The sequence below is a fragment of the Mustela lutreola genome, chromosome 8 (assembly GCF_030435805.1).
Source record: "Mustela lutreola isolate mMusLut2 chromosome 8, mMusLut2.pri, whole genome shotgun sequence".
Classification (NCBI taxonomy): Eukaryota; Metazoa; Chordata; class Mammalia; order Carnivora; family Mustelidae; genus Mustela; species Mustela lutreola.
In genome coordinates, this window is record NC_081297.1 from 80,114,863 (window position 1) to 80,134,076 (window position 19,214).

At 35.2% G+C, this 19,214-nt stretch overlaps 1 protein-coding gene across 10 annotated transcripts in view; it reads right to left on the reverse strand.

Moving 5' to 3' along the window:
• The window catches only part of SOX5 (SRY-box transcription factor 5), a 995,891-nt gene that overhangs the window by 294,293 nt on the left and 682,384 nt on the right, over window positions 1-19,214 (reverse strand). For all 10 annotated transcript variants that reach the window (XM_059185762.1, XM_059185763.1, XM_059185769.1 and 7 more), the window contains one exon: window positions 10,634-10,844. In XM_059185762.1, the coding sequence (XP_059041745.1) occupies window positions 10,634-10,844 (211 nt within the window). The remainder of the gene's footprint in view (window positions 1-10,633; window positions 10,845-19,214) is intronic.

A 19,214-nucleotide genomic window follows, 5' to 3' on the forward strand; every position in this document is an offset into this window, starting at 1 on the left:
TATATGGTCTTATATTCAATACCAGGTAGTTTGGTAAAGGACAGTAATTTTGTTCCAATTCTAGTTCCTCCATATAATAAGAAAATAAGCAAGGTACTGAACTTCTGGGAGCTCCAGTGTGGCTCAGGAGTTTAAGCGTCTGACTCTTGATTTCAGTTCAGCTCATGATCTCAGAGTCCCGGGATGAAGCTCCATGTCGGGCTCCATACCAGGAGTGGAGTCTGCTTAAGATTCTCTTTTCTTCTCCTTCTGCCTCTCCTCCCCTCCTCTCTCTCTCCCAATAAACAAACAAACAAACAAACACACAAACAAATTACTAAGCCTGATGTTAACCTCGGCATTTTTGAGGATTAAATGAAGTAGTTCCCACAATATCTGGAACAAGAGACCTATATTTGTTAAGGTCTTTGCCTCCCATCCCCAAGACATCTTTGGGGCAACACTAAGGAAGTAAAAGCATCCTTCCAACAAATATTTTGAATATTTACTATGTACACTACCTTCACTTTTAAGGAGTTAATGTAGGGGATGAACTGACAAATATATGGGCCATTATACAGTAGAGTAAGGGTAACAATGAAGACAAATAACAGTACTTAATTAAAAAATGACAAAGCTAAAGCAAGTGAGTACTCTTTCTAACAACTGAGACATGGAGAGAAGAGGAACAGAACCTATACATAAAGGTGGGAATCAAGAAAAAATAAGTTTTGTCTGTTGTGTTTCTAGAAGGAACAGACGTAAATTTCCCTATAAGTTGAAATGGCCATTGCAAAGAGAGGCAGAACACAATGTTGATGTTAATACAGAAAAGTTAAAATAAGAGGCCTGCTATAATGTTTGTTTCTAAAAGAATTGTAAGTTAGGTATTTAAAGTCTCATCAAGGTAAAAGTTATTCTCACCTGTGCAGTTAATGACTGAAAATTTGAATGAATATCAAGTTAAAGTCTGAGTCTGACCCACTATACGTAAATGATGATCTGTATTTATAGATCATCCCTAGCTACTGGAACTTGGGAACTCAGGACATTTGTGGATACCTATTAATCTTATAAATTAAGATATCTGGTTGCCTTAGATTCCATCAAATTTAAGGAACAGTGAAACACCCTTCAAAACCAAGGGTAAGGGGGTGCCTGGGTGGCTCAGTGGGTTAAGCCGCTGCCTTCGGCTCAGTTCATGATCTCAGGGTCCTGGGATCAAGTCCCGCATCGGGCTCTCTGCTCAGCAGGGAGCCTGCTTCCTCCTCTCTCTCTCTCTGCCTGCCTCTCTGCCTACTTGTAATCTCTCTGTCAAATAAATAAATAAAATCTTTAAAAAAAAAAAAAAAAACCAAGGGTAAGGTCACATTATTTCTAAAAGACCAAGAGAAAAAGAAAAAAGAACGTCTGAATGTCTGTTGCAACTGAACAAGAAAACAAAGGAACCTATGCCTGTAAGCTGTGGGCTGGATTCTCATTTGGCTTTAACACCGACTGCTGTGGGATTGCAGGCACATCTCTCTGCCTCCGTCAGTCTCAGGCTCGCTCCTCTCTCTCTCTGTCCCTGTCTGTCTCAAAAATGAGGATAGAGCCCAAAATATTTCTACATTTCATTCCAATTCTGAATTTCTGTTATTCAACAACTATTTTGCTCTCGACATAATAAAGTCTAAAACAAGTTTTTATTAAGATACTCTCCAAGCCATTTTCTTTCTTTTTCTTCCTTCCTTCCTTTCTTTCTTTCTTTCTTTCACACTTTAAACTCAAAACTTTCAAAATGAGCTGATTTTCAATTAAAACTTTCTGGAAATGTGATCAGCACTGAGACATCAGGAACTTCCTTTGGCAGATAATTATTAAGTGCTACTTTATTGTTTCATATTACAAAGGAATTTTGGCACATGTGGGCTGAAGAGTAACATTAAACCATTACTGGCAAATTCCTAATTGGAAGAAACAGTGTAACTAGTGGTTAACAGCATGGATTATAGTTTAGTTTGACTTCAGTTTGAATAATGACCCTGACACTTAGTCACACTCTGACATATTTAATCATGTTTTCTCATCTGAAAATGGAGATGATAAGAATAAGAATATTTAGTTCATGTGAGTGGCACTTCCTGAAATTGGGACGGCTATACATAGCAGCCTTGGCTATAAGGTTTATGTAGAGATTAAATGAAGTGTTTCATATAAATTATGTAACACTACAGTTCACACATGAGATGCACTTAATATACGTTACATTTCCCCCACTAATACATCATTATTTAATCAATGTTTTGATGCAGCCATTACATGTCCCATACTGTAATATTAAACCTTGTTGTTATTCTTAGCCTCTGATAAGTTAGTTAAAGACTAACTGATAGAGCTTTGCTATTAGCAAGTATAATATAACTAGATGGCATAGGGCAGATAGATATTTTGAGCTGTGAATTTACTATGAAGTTTGGCATTCCATGTCAGTTAAGAGACACTGGACAAATGAGTCTTTCATGCCAGTCTTTTTTGAATAACGACAGGCAACAATTCTGATGGAGGGAAAAGATAAAAACAAAAATGCATTAATATATTTTTCTCCTATTTATAACTTCTGAAATATCTTAATTGCTTGAAAAACTAAACTGGCTGGAATAAAAGAGCCATTTTTTTTTTCTTCAACTCATAAGCAAATCTAATTTTCTTTCTAACCATTTCACCTCAGTGGCCTCCTTTTGTATGACACACCATTCTCTTCTAACTTCTGAATTTTTGCTAGTTTGCTGTTGGCAGGGATAAGGTCGGAAATAATAAAGATTTTCTACTGAAATCTGCTTTCCCCCCTCAATGAGAGGAAGCAAAGGCATGAATGTGGCACCCTCATAATGATTTAGCTGGGGCTTAATGAAATTTTCATTACAACCTGCTGTTCATTTTAATGGCCTTTGAAAAACAATGGAAAAAATAGCTTGGGGGAAGAGGGGATTTTTCTGTGGCATATATTTGTGAGCTTAACATTTAGTTCCATTCACCCTATCTCTGGTTGCCTCATCCCCATGTTGCTGTTCTCATCACAAAGCTGTTACCATGTTTTGTAGTTCTTGAGTATAAGTTCTGCAGTTCTTTTGCTAAATTTATTCCTATTTTATTCTTTTGATGCTATAGTATATCAGAGAGCTATGATCATTTTTTGGTACTATATACAGTGGAATTGTTCTAATGCTTACATGACGTCAGGTTTCAGTGGCCATTCTCACGCCCAACCATACCATACCCTATGATTAATGGAGTATTTAAAGCCAATATAACTTCCTACTTACTGTTGGGATGGACTTTTACACATCTACCTGGAAGTATTTCCCCATGTTTTCTCCTCTTCGCAGTTAAATAAACTGTTGTCAACATTCTATTGCTTTCCTATGATATGATTTTTCTGCTTTTCTATATTTTTTCTTAAGAACATCACTTTATTGAAATACGTAAATCGCTGCTTGACATCTCTCTCAATTGTTGCAGTCATTAAATAAATGTACTTGCCACAGCAAATTTCTTTATTAGTAAGAGTGAGTGTATTTACATTTCTGGGTACTTAAAGCACATGTCTAGGAATCTTGTGTACATAAACGTAAATAAATCTTAGGGGTTCCGTAAAGTATCTTTCTGGAACTCAAGCTTTTAAATGTTAGCCATGTTCAGTTGCTATTCTTGTCTTCCATCAAGACTGTCTCTGTATTTTTTCAATGTCTTTATATTATTCATTAGCAAGTCTGTCTTGAGCTGTGCTTTTAATATAGCTGTAGGAGGCAAAGTACCAAAAAAAAAAAAAGTTGTGGGAAATACAATTAATGAAAACAGTATAACGTCCACATTTAATACTGATGTTTCCTCATCAACTCTTCCTGCTGTGGATGCTCTATCTCTGTCTGCTCTTCTGTTGTGCACCTGTTGTTAGATAGTACACTTTGATCCTATATCCCAATGCATCTAAATGGGAGGCACTGCCTACTGTCTTCTTTCCTTCTGGGAGTTGCTCATTTGGATCTGTCCTGTCATGTACCTCCAAATTCAGAGTCTGTGAAACTACTTGGAAGCCAACATGACACACTGGAGAAATAACAAGGTCATGTACCAAATTTCCTTGGAGAATATCACCTAAATGTACACACACACACACACACACACACACACGCAATCAAACTACTTTGTAATCCACTATATAGCACTAGACCTTAGATCTGGACCACAAACACATCTCAAACCAAAATCAAACAATAACATGCGAGGGAAACACTTCCCAACTCATTTTATGAATGCAGCATTATCTTACTACAAAAATCAGATAAAGACATTGCATTAAAAAAAAAAGCAACTACAGACCAATATCTCTCATGAACATAGATGCTGCAATCCTCAATGAAATACTGGCAAACTGAATCCAATATTATATACATCATAAACCACAACTAGGTGGAATTTATCCAGTTTGCAAGGTTGGTTCAACATTCAAAAATCTCATCATATGAGCACACTAAAGGAGCTAAAGAGTATTATGCTAAGCAAAATAAGTCAGTCAGAGAGAGTCAAATGCCCTATGATCTCACTCATATGTGGAATGTAAGAAACAAAACAAATAAGTAAAGGGGGAAAAGAGAGGCAAACCAAGAAACAGACTCTTAACTATAAAGAATAAACTGGTGGTTATCAGAGCAGAGTGGGTGGGGGGTGTGTTAAGTAGGTGGCGGGAATGAAGGAGTGCACCTGTGATGATGAGCACCAGGTGTTGCAGGAAGTGTAGAATCACTATATTGTACATTTGAAACTAATATTACACTATATGTCAAATATATGTCAACTAACTGGAATTTAAAATAAAAACTTAGAAGAGTGCATCGTATCAAGAGATGAAAAAAATTTTGATAAATTTTAGCAACTATTCATGGTGAAAACCCTCAGCAAACTAGAAATCGAAGGGAACTTCCTCAACTTAGTAAAGAACAGCTACATAAAACCCAGAACTAATAAATATAACGATGATATCTTGAAGCTTTCTCCTTACAGTCAAGAACAAGGCAAAGATGTGTTGTTTCATCACTCTTATTCAACACTGTACTGGAACCCAGGTAATGTAGTAAGACAAGAAAAGGAAATAAAAAGGATATATCTTGGGAATGAAGAAATAAAGCTTTCTTCATTCACAGATAACGTCATTGTCTATACAGAAAATGTAAACAATACGCAAAAATTCCTAGAGATAATGATCAAGTATAGCAAGGTCACAGGATACAAGGTTAATATATAAAAGCCAATTTCTTTCCTTTATACCGGCAATAAAAATTGGAATTTGAAATAAAAAATACAATATAATGAGGGGTGCCTGGGTGGTGCAGTCAATTAAGCATACCACTCTTCGTTTCAGCTCAGGTTGTGATCTAGGTTTGTGAGATCGAGCCCCAAGTCAAGCTCTGTGCTCAGTGCAGATTCTACTTAAGACTCTCATTCCCTCTCCCTCTGCCCCTTCCCATGGTACTCTCTCTCAAATAAATAAATAAATAAACAATTTTAATAAAATACAATATAATACAAAATACATAGAGGATCTATAAGCAGAAAACTATGAAACTCAAAAAATAAAAGAAAATCTTAATAAATAGAGAAATATTTTGTGCTCATGGTTAGGAAGACTGAATACTGTTAAGATATCAATTCTTCCCAAATTCCCAGGACGTAATTATGTAGATATCAAGATTAACTCTGAAGTCTACAGGGAGAGGTAAAAGAGCCAGGTAACCAACATAATACTGCAGTAAAAGTATAAATTAGGAGGACAGACACCACCCAACTTTCAAGTGATAGCAATTAAGACATCAAGGTGTTGGCACAAGCATAGACCAACTGATCAATGGAGGGGAATATAGAGGACAGAAACAGACCCACACAAGTACAATCAACTAGTCTTTGATGAATGAAGAAAGGAAATTCAATGGACATATGATAGTCTTTTCAACAACTGGTGCTGGAACAACTGGACATCTATCTGCAAAAACACAAATCAGACAAAGAACTTGAACCTTTACAAAAATTAACTCAAAACAGATCATAGACCTCAACTATAGAATGCAAAACTATACAACTTCTAGAAGATAAAAGCAGAGAACATCTAAAAGGCATTGGGTGAGGCAGTGTGTATTTAGCTACAACGTCAAAAGTATGATCAATGCAAGAAAAGAGGTAAGTTGGACTTTATCAAAATGAAAACTTCTGCCCTGCAAAAGATGTTAAAAGGAGAAAAAAAAAAAAAGCCACAACTTGAAAGAGAATATTTGCAAAGCCCATACCTGATAAAGGACTTGCATTCAAAATACACAAAAAACTCTTAAAACTCAACAATTAAAAAAATCCTCAATTCATAAATGAGCAAATGCTGTAAACAGGCACAAAGAAGATACACAAATGCCTAGGATCACATATGGAAAGATGCTCCACGTTATGTGTCATCAGGAACTACAAATTAAAACAACAATGGGATGCCACTACAAACCAATGCAAATAGATAAATTCCAAAGAATTTACAATATCAAATGAGGTGAGGCTATGCAGCAACAAGGACTCACATTCATTGCTACTGGGAATACGAAATCTCATAACCACTTTGGAAGACAGTTTGGCAGGTTTTTTTGGTTTGTTTGTTTTGTTTTGTTTTTATAAAGCAAAGCATACTCTTACCATACATTTCAGCAATCACACTCCTAGGTATTTACTCAGTTGAGTTAGAAACTTATGTCTATACAAAAACCTTCACATAAATATTTATAAAAGCTTTATTCTTAATAACCAAAAACATGAAACCACTAAGATGTCCTTTGATAGGTGAATGGATAAACAGACCATGATACAGTGGAGTTTTATTCAGTACTAAAAAGAAATGAGCCAGGAACAGACATGAAGGAAACTTAAATACACATTGATATGTTAAGGAAGCCAGTTTGAAAGACTACATACTGTATGATTCCATTGATATGGCATTCTGGAAAAGGCAAAACTACAGAGATAGTAGAAAGTTCAACAATTGCCTGGAATTCGAGGGCAAGAGGGAGAGATGAATAAATGAAGCACAGGAGATTTTTAAGGTTAGCAAACAACTGTTCTGAATGACGGCCACGGTGGACAAGTGGCAATACACATTTGTCAAAAAAAAATGTAGAAATGTACAACAGAAAGTTTGAATACTGATGTAAGAGGATTCTATAAGGTAATTCAGTAATTTGAGAGATACCAGGAAAAACTACAGAAAAAATTTAATCATCTTACAAATGTATGGGAGGACTTCACTGAATAAGGTGGAGGAAAATGTACTAACTCGTTTTGGAAATGAATCTGTAAAACTAAAGACAAAAAGAATTGCATATAAGGACTATACCCTATTGGTAAAGATGTTCCCCATGGTATTATCAGTTAGTAAATCTGATACTGTTAAACATACATGCTGGAACTGAACAATAAGTAAATGGATGGTGATGGTTCGATCTAGATTACTCACAGTTGGGACAGGAATGTGTCCATCAATAAGGAATGAGGGGGGAATGATCCATGGGGGGGGGGGGGCGGACTACAGTTGTGGAGAGTAGTAAGAACTCATGTTTAGCTTAATATATAGACAATTCAACATAGAAATATTTATAGATATATATGTATACGGGTTAGCACACACATCTATTTATTCATTTTGTCAGGTAAGAGGCCCTAAAGAAATGAAGCCTTATGAACAAAGAGCACACCCTGTATTCAGATCTGGCTTTCTAATACCATTCTCCAAAAAAAGGAACCAGGGTTTCCTAGAGAAATGACTGATTCTTGAACCAGAGCATGAGATACACAACATGAGTCGGAAGCACCTTACAGTGCAAGAAAGTAAGAAAGGCTCCAGAAAAAAATTAACTACAATCACAGTGGTGTATCAAAATGACACAGAAGTCAATAGAAAGAGCTTCCAATGTCCAAAGCTGAAAAAATTTGAGCAACAAAATAAAGTAGAATTGGATTATAAATCAAAGTATAAAATACCCATGCTGTCCATACTGATATAAATAAATGATTGAATAAATTAATAAATGATGGAGAAGAGATAAATCTCCCATGCAGAAGAATTCCAAATAAATTATGTAGAAACTCTGCTCTGAAGGAACCTAACTCCCTACTCCTTAAATGTGGGTTGCACATAGCATTTTCCTTCCAAATAGTGTGGTATGGAAAGGGGGCAGGAAATAACTTTATAGTGCAGGACCCTGACAAACACTGTACCAGCCAGATGATCAAGGTCAACATCAAATTCATAAATCATATAGAGTGTATGTACCTTTGATATGATGTGACAGAAAGGTATTTTACCTCATTATCTTCCCCCCCAAACCTATTACCCCAGTTTAGTAAAGAGAAAACCACCAGATAAATCCCAATAGAGAATGTATCGCATGGAGCACTGGGTGTGGTGCATAAATAATGAATTTTGGAACACTAAAAGAAATAAAATAAAAAAGAATAAACCCCAATAGAGGGACATTCTATAATATACCTTAACAGTATTCCTCAAAACTTCCAAGGTTATCAGAAACAAAAACTGTCTGAGAAACTGTCACAGCTAAACGGAACCCAAGGAGACATGACAATTAAATGTAACATGTTATCGCTGAGGGCATCCCAGAACAGAAAGAGCACACTTGGTGAAGACTAATGAACTATGAATAAACTGTGGACTTTAGTTAATGATAACATATGACAATATAAAAGACACAAAATAATAAAAGCATAAAGTTAATCATGCAAAATGAACAGAATATGTAAAATTAAAGATAAGAAAGAAATGCATCGTAAGGTTAAGAGTTATTATATCATATGGTTTCATTTACTTGTGCAGCATAAGGAATAACACGGAGGACATTGCAGGGAGGAGAGGAGAAGTGAGCTGGGGGAAATCGGAGGGGGAAACAAACCATGAGAGACTGTGGACTCTGTGAAACAAACTGAGGGTTTTGGAGGGGAGGGGAGTGGGGTGTTGGGTGAGCCTGGTGGTGGGTATTAGGGAGGGTACATATTGCATGGAGCACTGGGTGTGGTGGATAAAAAATGAATTTTGGGACACTGAAAAAAATTTAATTTAATTTTAAAAAAAGAGTTGTTATATCAGAAAGCTATAAAATTAAGCAATTTTGATTTTCCTTTCAATTTTTATGGTTTTTTAAAATACTTCTTAAATAAGAAGATAGTATTTTTAATATCAAGAAAAATTCCAGCACATTAAAAAAATTGTCTAGGTCCTCCTCAAAACCCCATTTTTATCTCCACGTGGATGAAAGCCAAAAGTCTTTGGCTGACTAGATTATCTCTAAAATTCTTTCCAACTGTAAGATCATGTGAATTACATAAATTATAACTAAAATCCATGTCCCAGCTATGCATCTGGTAGGGACCCAGAAATATTTAATTACCATATGACTCCCAAATATACTGGTTAACATACATTTTGTGCCATATATACTCATAATTTGCTAGTGTCCTAACAACAGACTAGAAATGAGCCCAACCCAGTGTTAGATAGTATAGATGCAGTATATTTTTGGTATAAAATATGTCTTTTTAAGTCACTATTTTTTGTTTGTTTGTTTTAAATTTCCATCTGACTTTTAAATAGGAGGCATGTTCTTATGTGCAACATGGCAGGCAAACTTAGGAAGAACACAGGTTTAAGTAGGTGGTAGGAAACATCCATAACATAAAGGGTGACTATCACTTATGCATAAATTCTATAATAGGCATCAGTTGTTTCTTTGCCTTATTTATTTATTTTTAATATTTTTATTTATTTGAGAGAGACAGAGAGAAAGAGAGAACACAGAGGGAGATGGAGAAGATGATTCCCTGGTAAGCAGAGAGTCCTAAGTGGAGCTGGACTCCAGGACCCTGAGATCATGATCTGAGCCCAAAACAGATGCTTAACCAACTGAGCCACCCAGTTGCCTCTGTTTGTTTGCTTTAATTTTAACATATCTCATGTGCAGATCATCTATCAGCTACTATCAGTAACTACTGAAGTAATTTAGAAGATGAAATCTTAAAAAGAAAGGCATTCTGGAAGTTAAACAAAATGGGAACTTCAGCATGGCTAACAGAATTAAAGAATCAATAATTTTTAAATACAGAGCAGGCCTAACCATATTAATTTTGGACTATATAAGAAACAAATGAAACTAAGGTAGCATTATGATGCATTCCTTTATAAGTAAGGTCGTACAATTTAATAAAGTTGTAAAATGGCCTTGGGGACAAAAACTGGAGATGAACACACAAGTCTGCAGATATTTGGGACGTAGGTGGTACCTATTCTGGGCTTTGCTGTCACATTCTATTCTTGAATCTTTAAGTTTTACTCAACCACAACTTACCCATGTGTGAAAATGAGGAAGACATCACAACAGAAAATAATGATTTTTTAAAAATCGGGACAGACATTGGAATGTTTCTGGAAAAAAAAAAAATCTATCCATCTTCATAACATTAGGTTTCCATGTTGTCCAATTTAACTTTGAGTATAAGTCAAAAAACCGATCTAGAAGTTAAACTCCGACTGCTAAAGTCAGGAGATGGCAACCACTTTGTTCCCTTTTCCAGGCTTTACCTTCTGGCTCATTTTTGATGAGCTCTTCCATTTTCCTCTGCTTCAAGGTGTCAACAACGTCAGCTAAGCTGCCTTTGCGCCGTTCGGGAGTTCCTAGGGCCGTGCTTGACAAGGACTCACCACTCTGCCTCCCACCTTCTTCTGCCTTCTGAGGTGAGGTAGATGAGTTGTGTGGGGCAAATGAAGACATAACTTTATTGCCATCAACTTCCTGAAAGAGAAAGCAAAGGGAAAAAAAATGTTTAAAATTCAGTGAATTTTTTTTTTAATTGCTTATGCGGCTTATTTAGCTAAAACATGAAAAAGTGAAATGTCACTCTGCAAGAGTAAGATAAATAAATAATTTTTTTAAAAAAGAATGCATTAACTTTATAGGCTGGCACAGAGTGAGTCAAAGATCAATTCATACAAGAAATAAAAATATGGAGACCCTCTCCCTTAGACTGAGAACAAGTGGCAATAAAGCCTTATACAAAGCCTATACCGATCAGATGCATTCTTCTACTTTTCTTTGAAAAGTCTTGGATTTTCCTAGGGACATTAAATGCACCAGTCATCTTGCTTAAACATCCTCATGACACTGTAATATTTAAACAAGTAACATTCTGCACTTCGCTTTTCATTTTAACTGGCTGCCTTTTCTTGATGGTTGCTCCTAATTAAAGCAGGGTCCTTTTTTAGTTCTCCACCTCCCTCTCACGCTTTTAAGAAAGCATCAGCCACACAGGTTATTTTGACATCAGATAGGAATATTGAAAGTTTATTTCTGCTTATGCCAAAGACATTTCTAAATCCATTTGTTACCTCAAGCATTGTTTCTGTCAATATTCTTCCAGATTTTGCACTTTAAGCCTCACATGCCCTATAAAACAAAGTTTCTTGCAACCTTTCCCTCTTCATAATTGTGTATGTGTATAAAAAGAATTTATTCTATAATTTTAAAATTTAAACATAAACATTTGATGTTCTTTTCATCATTATTTTCCCCATAATGTCTTGACCAACTCTAGCTATCTAATATTTGGGCTATCTTTTGTATAAAAGGCACTAAATTGATTTTTCAGATATCTGTGAGAGGAATGATATTGAAATGATATAAAACAACTTTCTCACTTAAAGGCTTTCTTTTTATAATCTTTTACTTCTACAATCCTTTGATTTTCCACAAAGCAGATCTCTTCTTTAAAACTGTAATCTGGTAACCTGGGTGGCTCAGTCAGTGAAGTACCTGCCTTTGGCTCAGGTTGAAATCCCAGAGTCCTGGGATTGAGTCTCATATCAGGCACCCTGATCAGCGGGGAGCCTGCTTCTCCCTCTACCTGCTGTTCTTCCTGCCTGTGTTCCCTTTCTCTCACTCCCTCTCTCTCACTCTCACAATAAATAAATAAACAAATAATAAAATCTTTAAAAAATAAACAAAATTGTATCCTAAGATCTTTGAGGAAGTTAGTCTCTCTGTAAGTATATTTCTTAATTCTATAGTACTAAATGATTTCATTAAAATATATTTGAATATACACACACCTAATAGTCAGGATAACAGGTTATAAGCCGTTTATACATTTCTTCTCTAAGATGTATTAATAGGATCTCCTGACCCCAGAAAAGGGGTCAGATGTGTGACAGATCACACTGATTTGATATCTAATGTTTTTAAGATTATTTCTAATATATTTGACTAGCTTAAAAATATATTTAAAAGACTTGATAAAACTGTCATTTCAACTTTTAAAAACAAATTAAAAATAGAGATGTTGGGTGCCTGGGTGGCTCAGTTGGTTGAGTGACTGCCATTGGCCTCGGTCATGATCCCAGAGTACCGGAATTGAGTCCCACCATCAGGCTCCCAGGGAGTCTGCTTCTCCCTCTGATCTTCTCCTCTCTCACTGTCTCTCTCTCAAATAAATAAATAAATAAATAAATAAATAAAATATTTTAAAAAAATAGATAAAAATAGAGATGTTGACACAAACATAATCATAATCTGTTTATATGATTTTTTTTGTTAGTGGATAATAGTGAAATAAAGACATTAGCTATGGTGCAAGTGTCAGTTTGTTGGGTGGTACTAGGCGATGTGGAAAAAGTCAAAGTAAAAAATGTGTGCAAACGGACTCTTCAAAATTATAATTCTACACTCAAAATGGTTTCCATTCCTTACAAACATAACAGAATATGCAGAAAACATTACTATGTCTTGAATGAATATTCTATAGACAATACATTCAAAGATGAATCTTAGCTTACTATGTACTTGGATTTAGAAATCAATATGCATAATGTAATCATTACAACCCCCTGCAGGCTAAATGAAGGTACACTTCTAGAATTATTTATTTAAAACCCACACATAAATACAAGCAAACCCATAAATGCGCACACATACACACACACATCCCTGACAAGAGTAATCATAAATCCATTCAGTAAACTAAGGAGTGTTTTTATGAATGGCCCATAATACACATTAGCTCAGTTTCATGTTCAAACCAGAATATAGCAAAACCTCTGTATTCATTTTTCCACAGATCTTTCTTCTCACTATTTCCAGGGTCAAAGCAGAAAAACCCAATGTTGAACATTTCTATTCCATACTCTGTTTTCACATTATATGATGACAAACTTAATAAACAGGAATTTGGCTGCTGAACTTCATTTTCCATAGTTGAAAATTACATATATCTTTCTATAGCCTCTTCAGTAGAGGGAAAGACACCCAAATTGTATACAATCACATCTATTAAAATATCAGAAACTATTTAAAAATTAAGTAAGGTAAAATAACAGCCCATCTTGTACGTCTCTAATTTTCTACACCTTGCAAAACACAAGGAAGTATTTTAAAGAGTTTAACATCATTTCACTAGTATTCTAAACTCAGTTACCAAAACAGTATTAAAAATTAATTATCACTACAATTTCATGTGCAAATATTTTATCTTATCACTATTTCACCGGTCTGATTACATTTCAGCCTCTAGCACCGTTAATCCCTTTAACGGTTTTACACAGTTAACAGATGTTTCTGTGTGGGACTCCATTGTTCATTTGCATGGTGAAGAGCTTGTTAAAGAACGCTGGTGCAGTCTTCAGTCAAGAAAGTCCTATAATTTTCAGTTTCTTTTCTGGAATTACAATTACCATATCTGCAGTAATGACTGCATTTTCCTCTTCATTTGCTGGTAGGTGAACATCCAGAGAGCCCACTAATAGAAGTATTAGTGGTCCAAACCAGCAAAATATAGTTCATCAGATTTTTGTGAATGCTGAAGGCAAGCTTCAGTATTTTGTCATGAACTCTCACAATTGTGATACTCAATTTTTAAGGACTAAAGATAAAAGAGGGTTCCAAACTTTTAGAACAAAGTTGGTAATCTTCCTTTCTTACACTTGAAAAATCTTTACTTAATTCTGCCCCCTTCTGTCACCTATGCAACCACAAGATAGAGAGAGGGATCTGCCTAGTATATCTATCTTTATTTAAGTAACTTAAAAAAAAAAAAAAATGCATTCCTAAACTGGAAGAAGCCATTCTGGAAAACAGTATGGAGGTTCTTCAAAAAGTTAAAAAGAGAACTACCCTAAGGCCCAGCAATTGCACTACCAGGCATTTGCTCAAAGAATGCAAAAATACTGAGTCAAGGGCACCTGGGTGGCTCAGTGGGTTAAGCCTCTGCCTTTGGCTCAGGTCATAATCTAGGGGTCCTGGGATCAAGCTCCACATTGGGCTCTCTGTTCAGCAGGGAGCCTGCTTCCCACTCCGCCCCTGCTGCCTCTCTGCCTTCTTATAATCTCTGTCAAATAAATAAATAAAATCTTTTAAAAAACATACTGAGTCAAAGGGGCACATGCACCCCAATGTTTATAGCAGCATTATCAACAATAGCCAAACTATGGAAGTATGGAAAGAGCCCAACTGTCCATCAACTAATGAATGGACACAGAAGATGCATGTGTTCATACATGGGCGTGTGTTTGTGCACGCGCGCGCGCACACACACACACACACACACACACACTGGAATATTACTTAGCCATCACAAAGAATGAAATCTTGCCATTTGCAATGAAATGGAGTTAAGAGTGCTTTATGCTAAGCAAAATAAGTCAGTCAGAGAAAGACAAATACCATATGATTTCTCTGACACATAAAGTTTGAAATGAAACAGATGAGCTTGGGGGAAAAAAGAGAAAGGCAACCCATAAAATGAACTTTCAACTATAAAGAGCAAACTGAGGGTTACTGAGGGAAGGTAGGAGGATGGGTTAAATGGGTAACGGGTATTAAGGAGGGTACTTGTGATAAACAGAGTGTTATATAGAAGTGATGAGTCATTAAATTCTACTCCCGAAACTACTATTACATTATATGGTAACTAAATAAAATTTAAATAAAAAATTGGAAAAAAATGCATTCTTGTTCATTCATTCTAAATATAGCACTTTGTTATGCATATTTCAACATCAATATTCAAATTTTAGTTTAGATAATGTTATGATTAAAAGAATTGATTCATTTGAAAAAAGACATTATATGTGACTCAATCAGACCTAATGTTCCTTTCAGCGTCCAATGTCATTTCATCCTTGACTTCTGGCCTCAAGAAATACATTACCATATTTACTTTTCAGTCCTATACACTCAAGTTAAATTAATACAGGGTAGCAAGAACACTACATTTAATAGTCTATCCAACTATAATTGGTAAGAATAATAGCCAATATTTACTGAATATTACTTTGTGTCAGGCACTGTTTAACATGTGCTACATGCATTAATTCATTTAATTCTCCTGGCAAGCCTAATTATGATTTGCACTTCATAGCTGGAGAAACTGAGGGATATGGAGTGAAGTAAATGCATGAGATGGTACGATTAATAAAAGAGTAGGTAATCAACTGCAACCTGATGGGCACCAGAACCCTCAACCACAGTGCTAATACTATCTCTTTTTAAAAACAACAACGAGTGATGCATGGGTGGCTCAGTTGGTTAAACGTCTTCCTTCGGCTTGGGTCGTGATCCCAGGGTCCTGGGATCGAGTCCTGTATCATGCTCCCTACTCAGCGGGGAGTCTGCTTCTCCCTCTCCTCCCAACTGTGGTCTCTCTTTCTCTCTCAAATAAATAAATAAAATCTTTAACAATAACAGCAACAAATACCTAAGTATGTTTATGTTAATGTTTTGGGTGAACAAGATGCACTGTCATCTGCTTAATAATTATGAAAATGAGAGGATTTTGCCCCAATATGTCCAACTCTTAAAGGAAAAGTTACATAAATGCATTGCAGTTAAGTAATCCAACTATATTCTAGACTTATAAAGCTGCCTCCATCTAAATATCCACTGGTTTATGCCATATTAAAAATAAAGAACCTTCAAATTTAAATAATTATTTAAACCAAACACAAAGATTTGATCTCTAAGTGACTATTCAAAATAATGATGCTCAGTCCTTTATGGTTTTTTAATCTATCTTTTTTTATTTTAAAGATTTTATTTTCAAGCAATCTCTATTCAACATGGGTCTCAAACCACAACCCTGACATCCAATGTTGTCCGTTATACATTCCACTGACTAAGTCAGCCAGATGCTCCTCAATCTATCTATAAAATGTGTGGGCATCTCTATCCTCCTTTTTTAATACAACAAAGTTTTGGAACTTAGAAAAAAAAAAAAAAGCCAGTGCAGAAAGTCTATACTCTTTAACTAGATTCTCACTGATGCAAGTTCAGGAATTTGGGTATCACATAGAGCTAGCATATGATACATACCGAAAGTGCTTTGGTACTGAACAAGTTTTAACATGGTCATATTCTTCTAATAATGTGCTGTTTTTGTAAATATCAACAGGGCAAGGCAAAACAAAATTTGAAAAATATCTTGAAAGCCATATAAATTAAATATATCTGGCTGAAATGGGAAAAGGTAGGCAAACGTCCAGTTACAAAATAAATAAGGCCCGGATATATAATCCGCAGCATGGTGACTGCGGTTAATAATACTGTTTGTGTACCTGAAAGTTGCTAAGAAAGTAGATCTAGAAAGTTCTCATCACAAGAAAAAAATTAGTTTTGTCACTACGTGTGGTGACCAATGTTAACAGGATTTACTGTGATCATTTCATATTATTCATAAATAGTGAAATATTACATTATAAAACTGAAAGTAATAAAATGTTATATGTCACATATCAATTTTTTTAAAAGTCATCCTTAAATTCTTTAAAAAATAGGTAGAAAATATATGTTATCCCAAATGTTTCTTTTGAAACTAAACTGTACTACATGTAACCTACTCTGTCAAGTTAGGAGATGCCAAATCTAATTTAGTACTAGATTAGTAAATTTAGTACTAAAACAGTACATGGCGATTGTGCAAAAACTCCAATTATTTTTTAAAGTTTTATTGGCTATGGTAATTTTTCATAAAAGTTCTGCATGATAGCCTAAACCAGGAATCCTCCTGGATTCTAGATCCATTGATAGCTATAGATGCTCTCTCAAATACACATGTACAAGCATATAAGCAGACACACACACATGCAATCGCACATAAAATTACACATACGGTTTTAGAGAATTAATTTTCTACCTTCATAGTTCCAAATGTGAACTTCCACCATGAAATCCCCTAGGAACGCTTATAAACCACAGATTCCTGGTTAAGAAGCTCTCAATAAAATGCACATCTTCCCAGAATTGTATTATAAACTCATTAATATATACAATTAGATGATTTTAAGATGACAGTTAATACTTGCAAAACGAGCTATAGATTTTATTGATGCTTTATTCAGATAAACTTAGCTAAAGATATATATGTTAATAAATTAAACTTTTACTGTTCCTGTGATAAGCACTTAAAAAGAAACTAGGATTTTAATTATACTTTAAAGAATAATAAACATGCTGAGGAAGAAATGCATTACTAATGGCAATCACTGTCTTCTTACTCAGTAATCACCTTGTGATAATGCACATGTAAATATGAAATAGAAAGCAGAACAAACTGCTAACCTTTATAAATGAATATTACCATTTTTAAAAAGCATACCAGTTCAATCTTCAACTATGAATTTTCCTGAAAACAGAATGTAAACATGTGAAGGCTACACTGAGGCAAAAACCAACCCTTAAAAGAGCTCAGCAGAGAACACTAAGAGTCTTTCTTTGGTTAATATGATCAAATTCAGTATTCTGGGAACAGGATATGGTCAGTTCCCGAGACCTAGAAAACAAAAGTAAGCACTTACAGAGAGATTCTGAAGGCTGTCTGTTACGCTTGTGATTACTGCTAGTGTTAAAGCTATCCAATTTAAAATCTTTTCTAAACTTCTGCTTAAGGAAAAAAAAAAAAAAAAGCTGCCTGATGTATACTTGAGTCCAGGGGTTCACAAAATGAAAACTGACAGAGGCACTTTTGTTTGGGCTATTTTCCTAGCCTACAGAGACACGGTTTATTAGAACTTCTCACCTTTCTATACTGGAAAAAGCCACTGATAATACCTGAGTTTTATAAGATCAGCAATTCTTTTTTTTTTTCTTTTTAAAGATTTTATTTATTTATTTGACAGAAAGAGATCACAAGTAGGCATAGAGGCAGGCAGAGAGAGAGAGAGAGGAGGAAGCAGGCTCCCTCGATCCCAGGACCCTGAGATCATGACCTGAGCCGAAGGCAGCGGCTTAACCCACTGAGCCACCCAGGTGCCCAATATCAGCAATTCTTAATGTTTAAGTAAGTGTAAGGTAGTAGACTAATTGAGATTCCAGATATTAGGTGAGTAGTTCATAACTCTATCCAGTGACAAGCAAGCCACACACACACACACACACACACACACACTTTTTTGAACTTCCTTAGGGGGTTGTGACAATAAGATGCCAGTCTCATAAGAATCCAAGGTCAATTTTTACAGAATGCTTATATTTTTACACATTTCAACATTTTATGAGATATTGAAATTTCCTGAAAATTATTACTTTCAAACCTTAAAATTGTTAAATCATCACAGTTTTAAAAATAGGTGGAAATTCTAAAGTACTCAATTAGGGATTAGTGTCTTTTTGATCTAGAATGTAAGGAAAGTTCTATACTCCATGTTCTGCTTAGTTCTAATGTTTAAAGAATATTGCATAAACCTTACAAGTTCACCTGTCTCTGTAATGCAGACATAACCCACTCTTGGGGCTGATCTATTATTTTAAATAGTGACAGGTCTCATCAAGTTTGGGTAAAATATTATTATTTTATAAAAATGGCTCCATTATATTTCAAATATAGGATCTAGTCCATATTTCAAAGATTTTTTATGTATTTTGGACAGTGCAAATAGAAGTGAAAGCTGTTTGATGTTTCTTCAAAGCCTAAAAGTATGGAATCTTTTAAAGATTCTTTCCCTGTGCAATAGAATGGAAATTCAACAAAAGTCTAACTTGGTTTGCCTTTTTTTGCCAGGCACTGAGACGAAATGTTAGCTTAGGCTCATGTTTAATTATTGATCAGAAAACTAAATAAACGTTTAAAAGCACATTTTATCTTAAAATGCATTTGCCTGGGACTAAACAATACAAGATAGG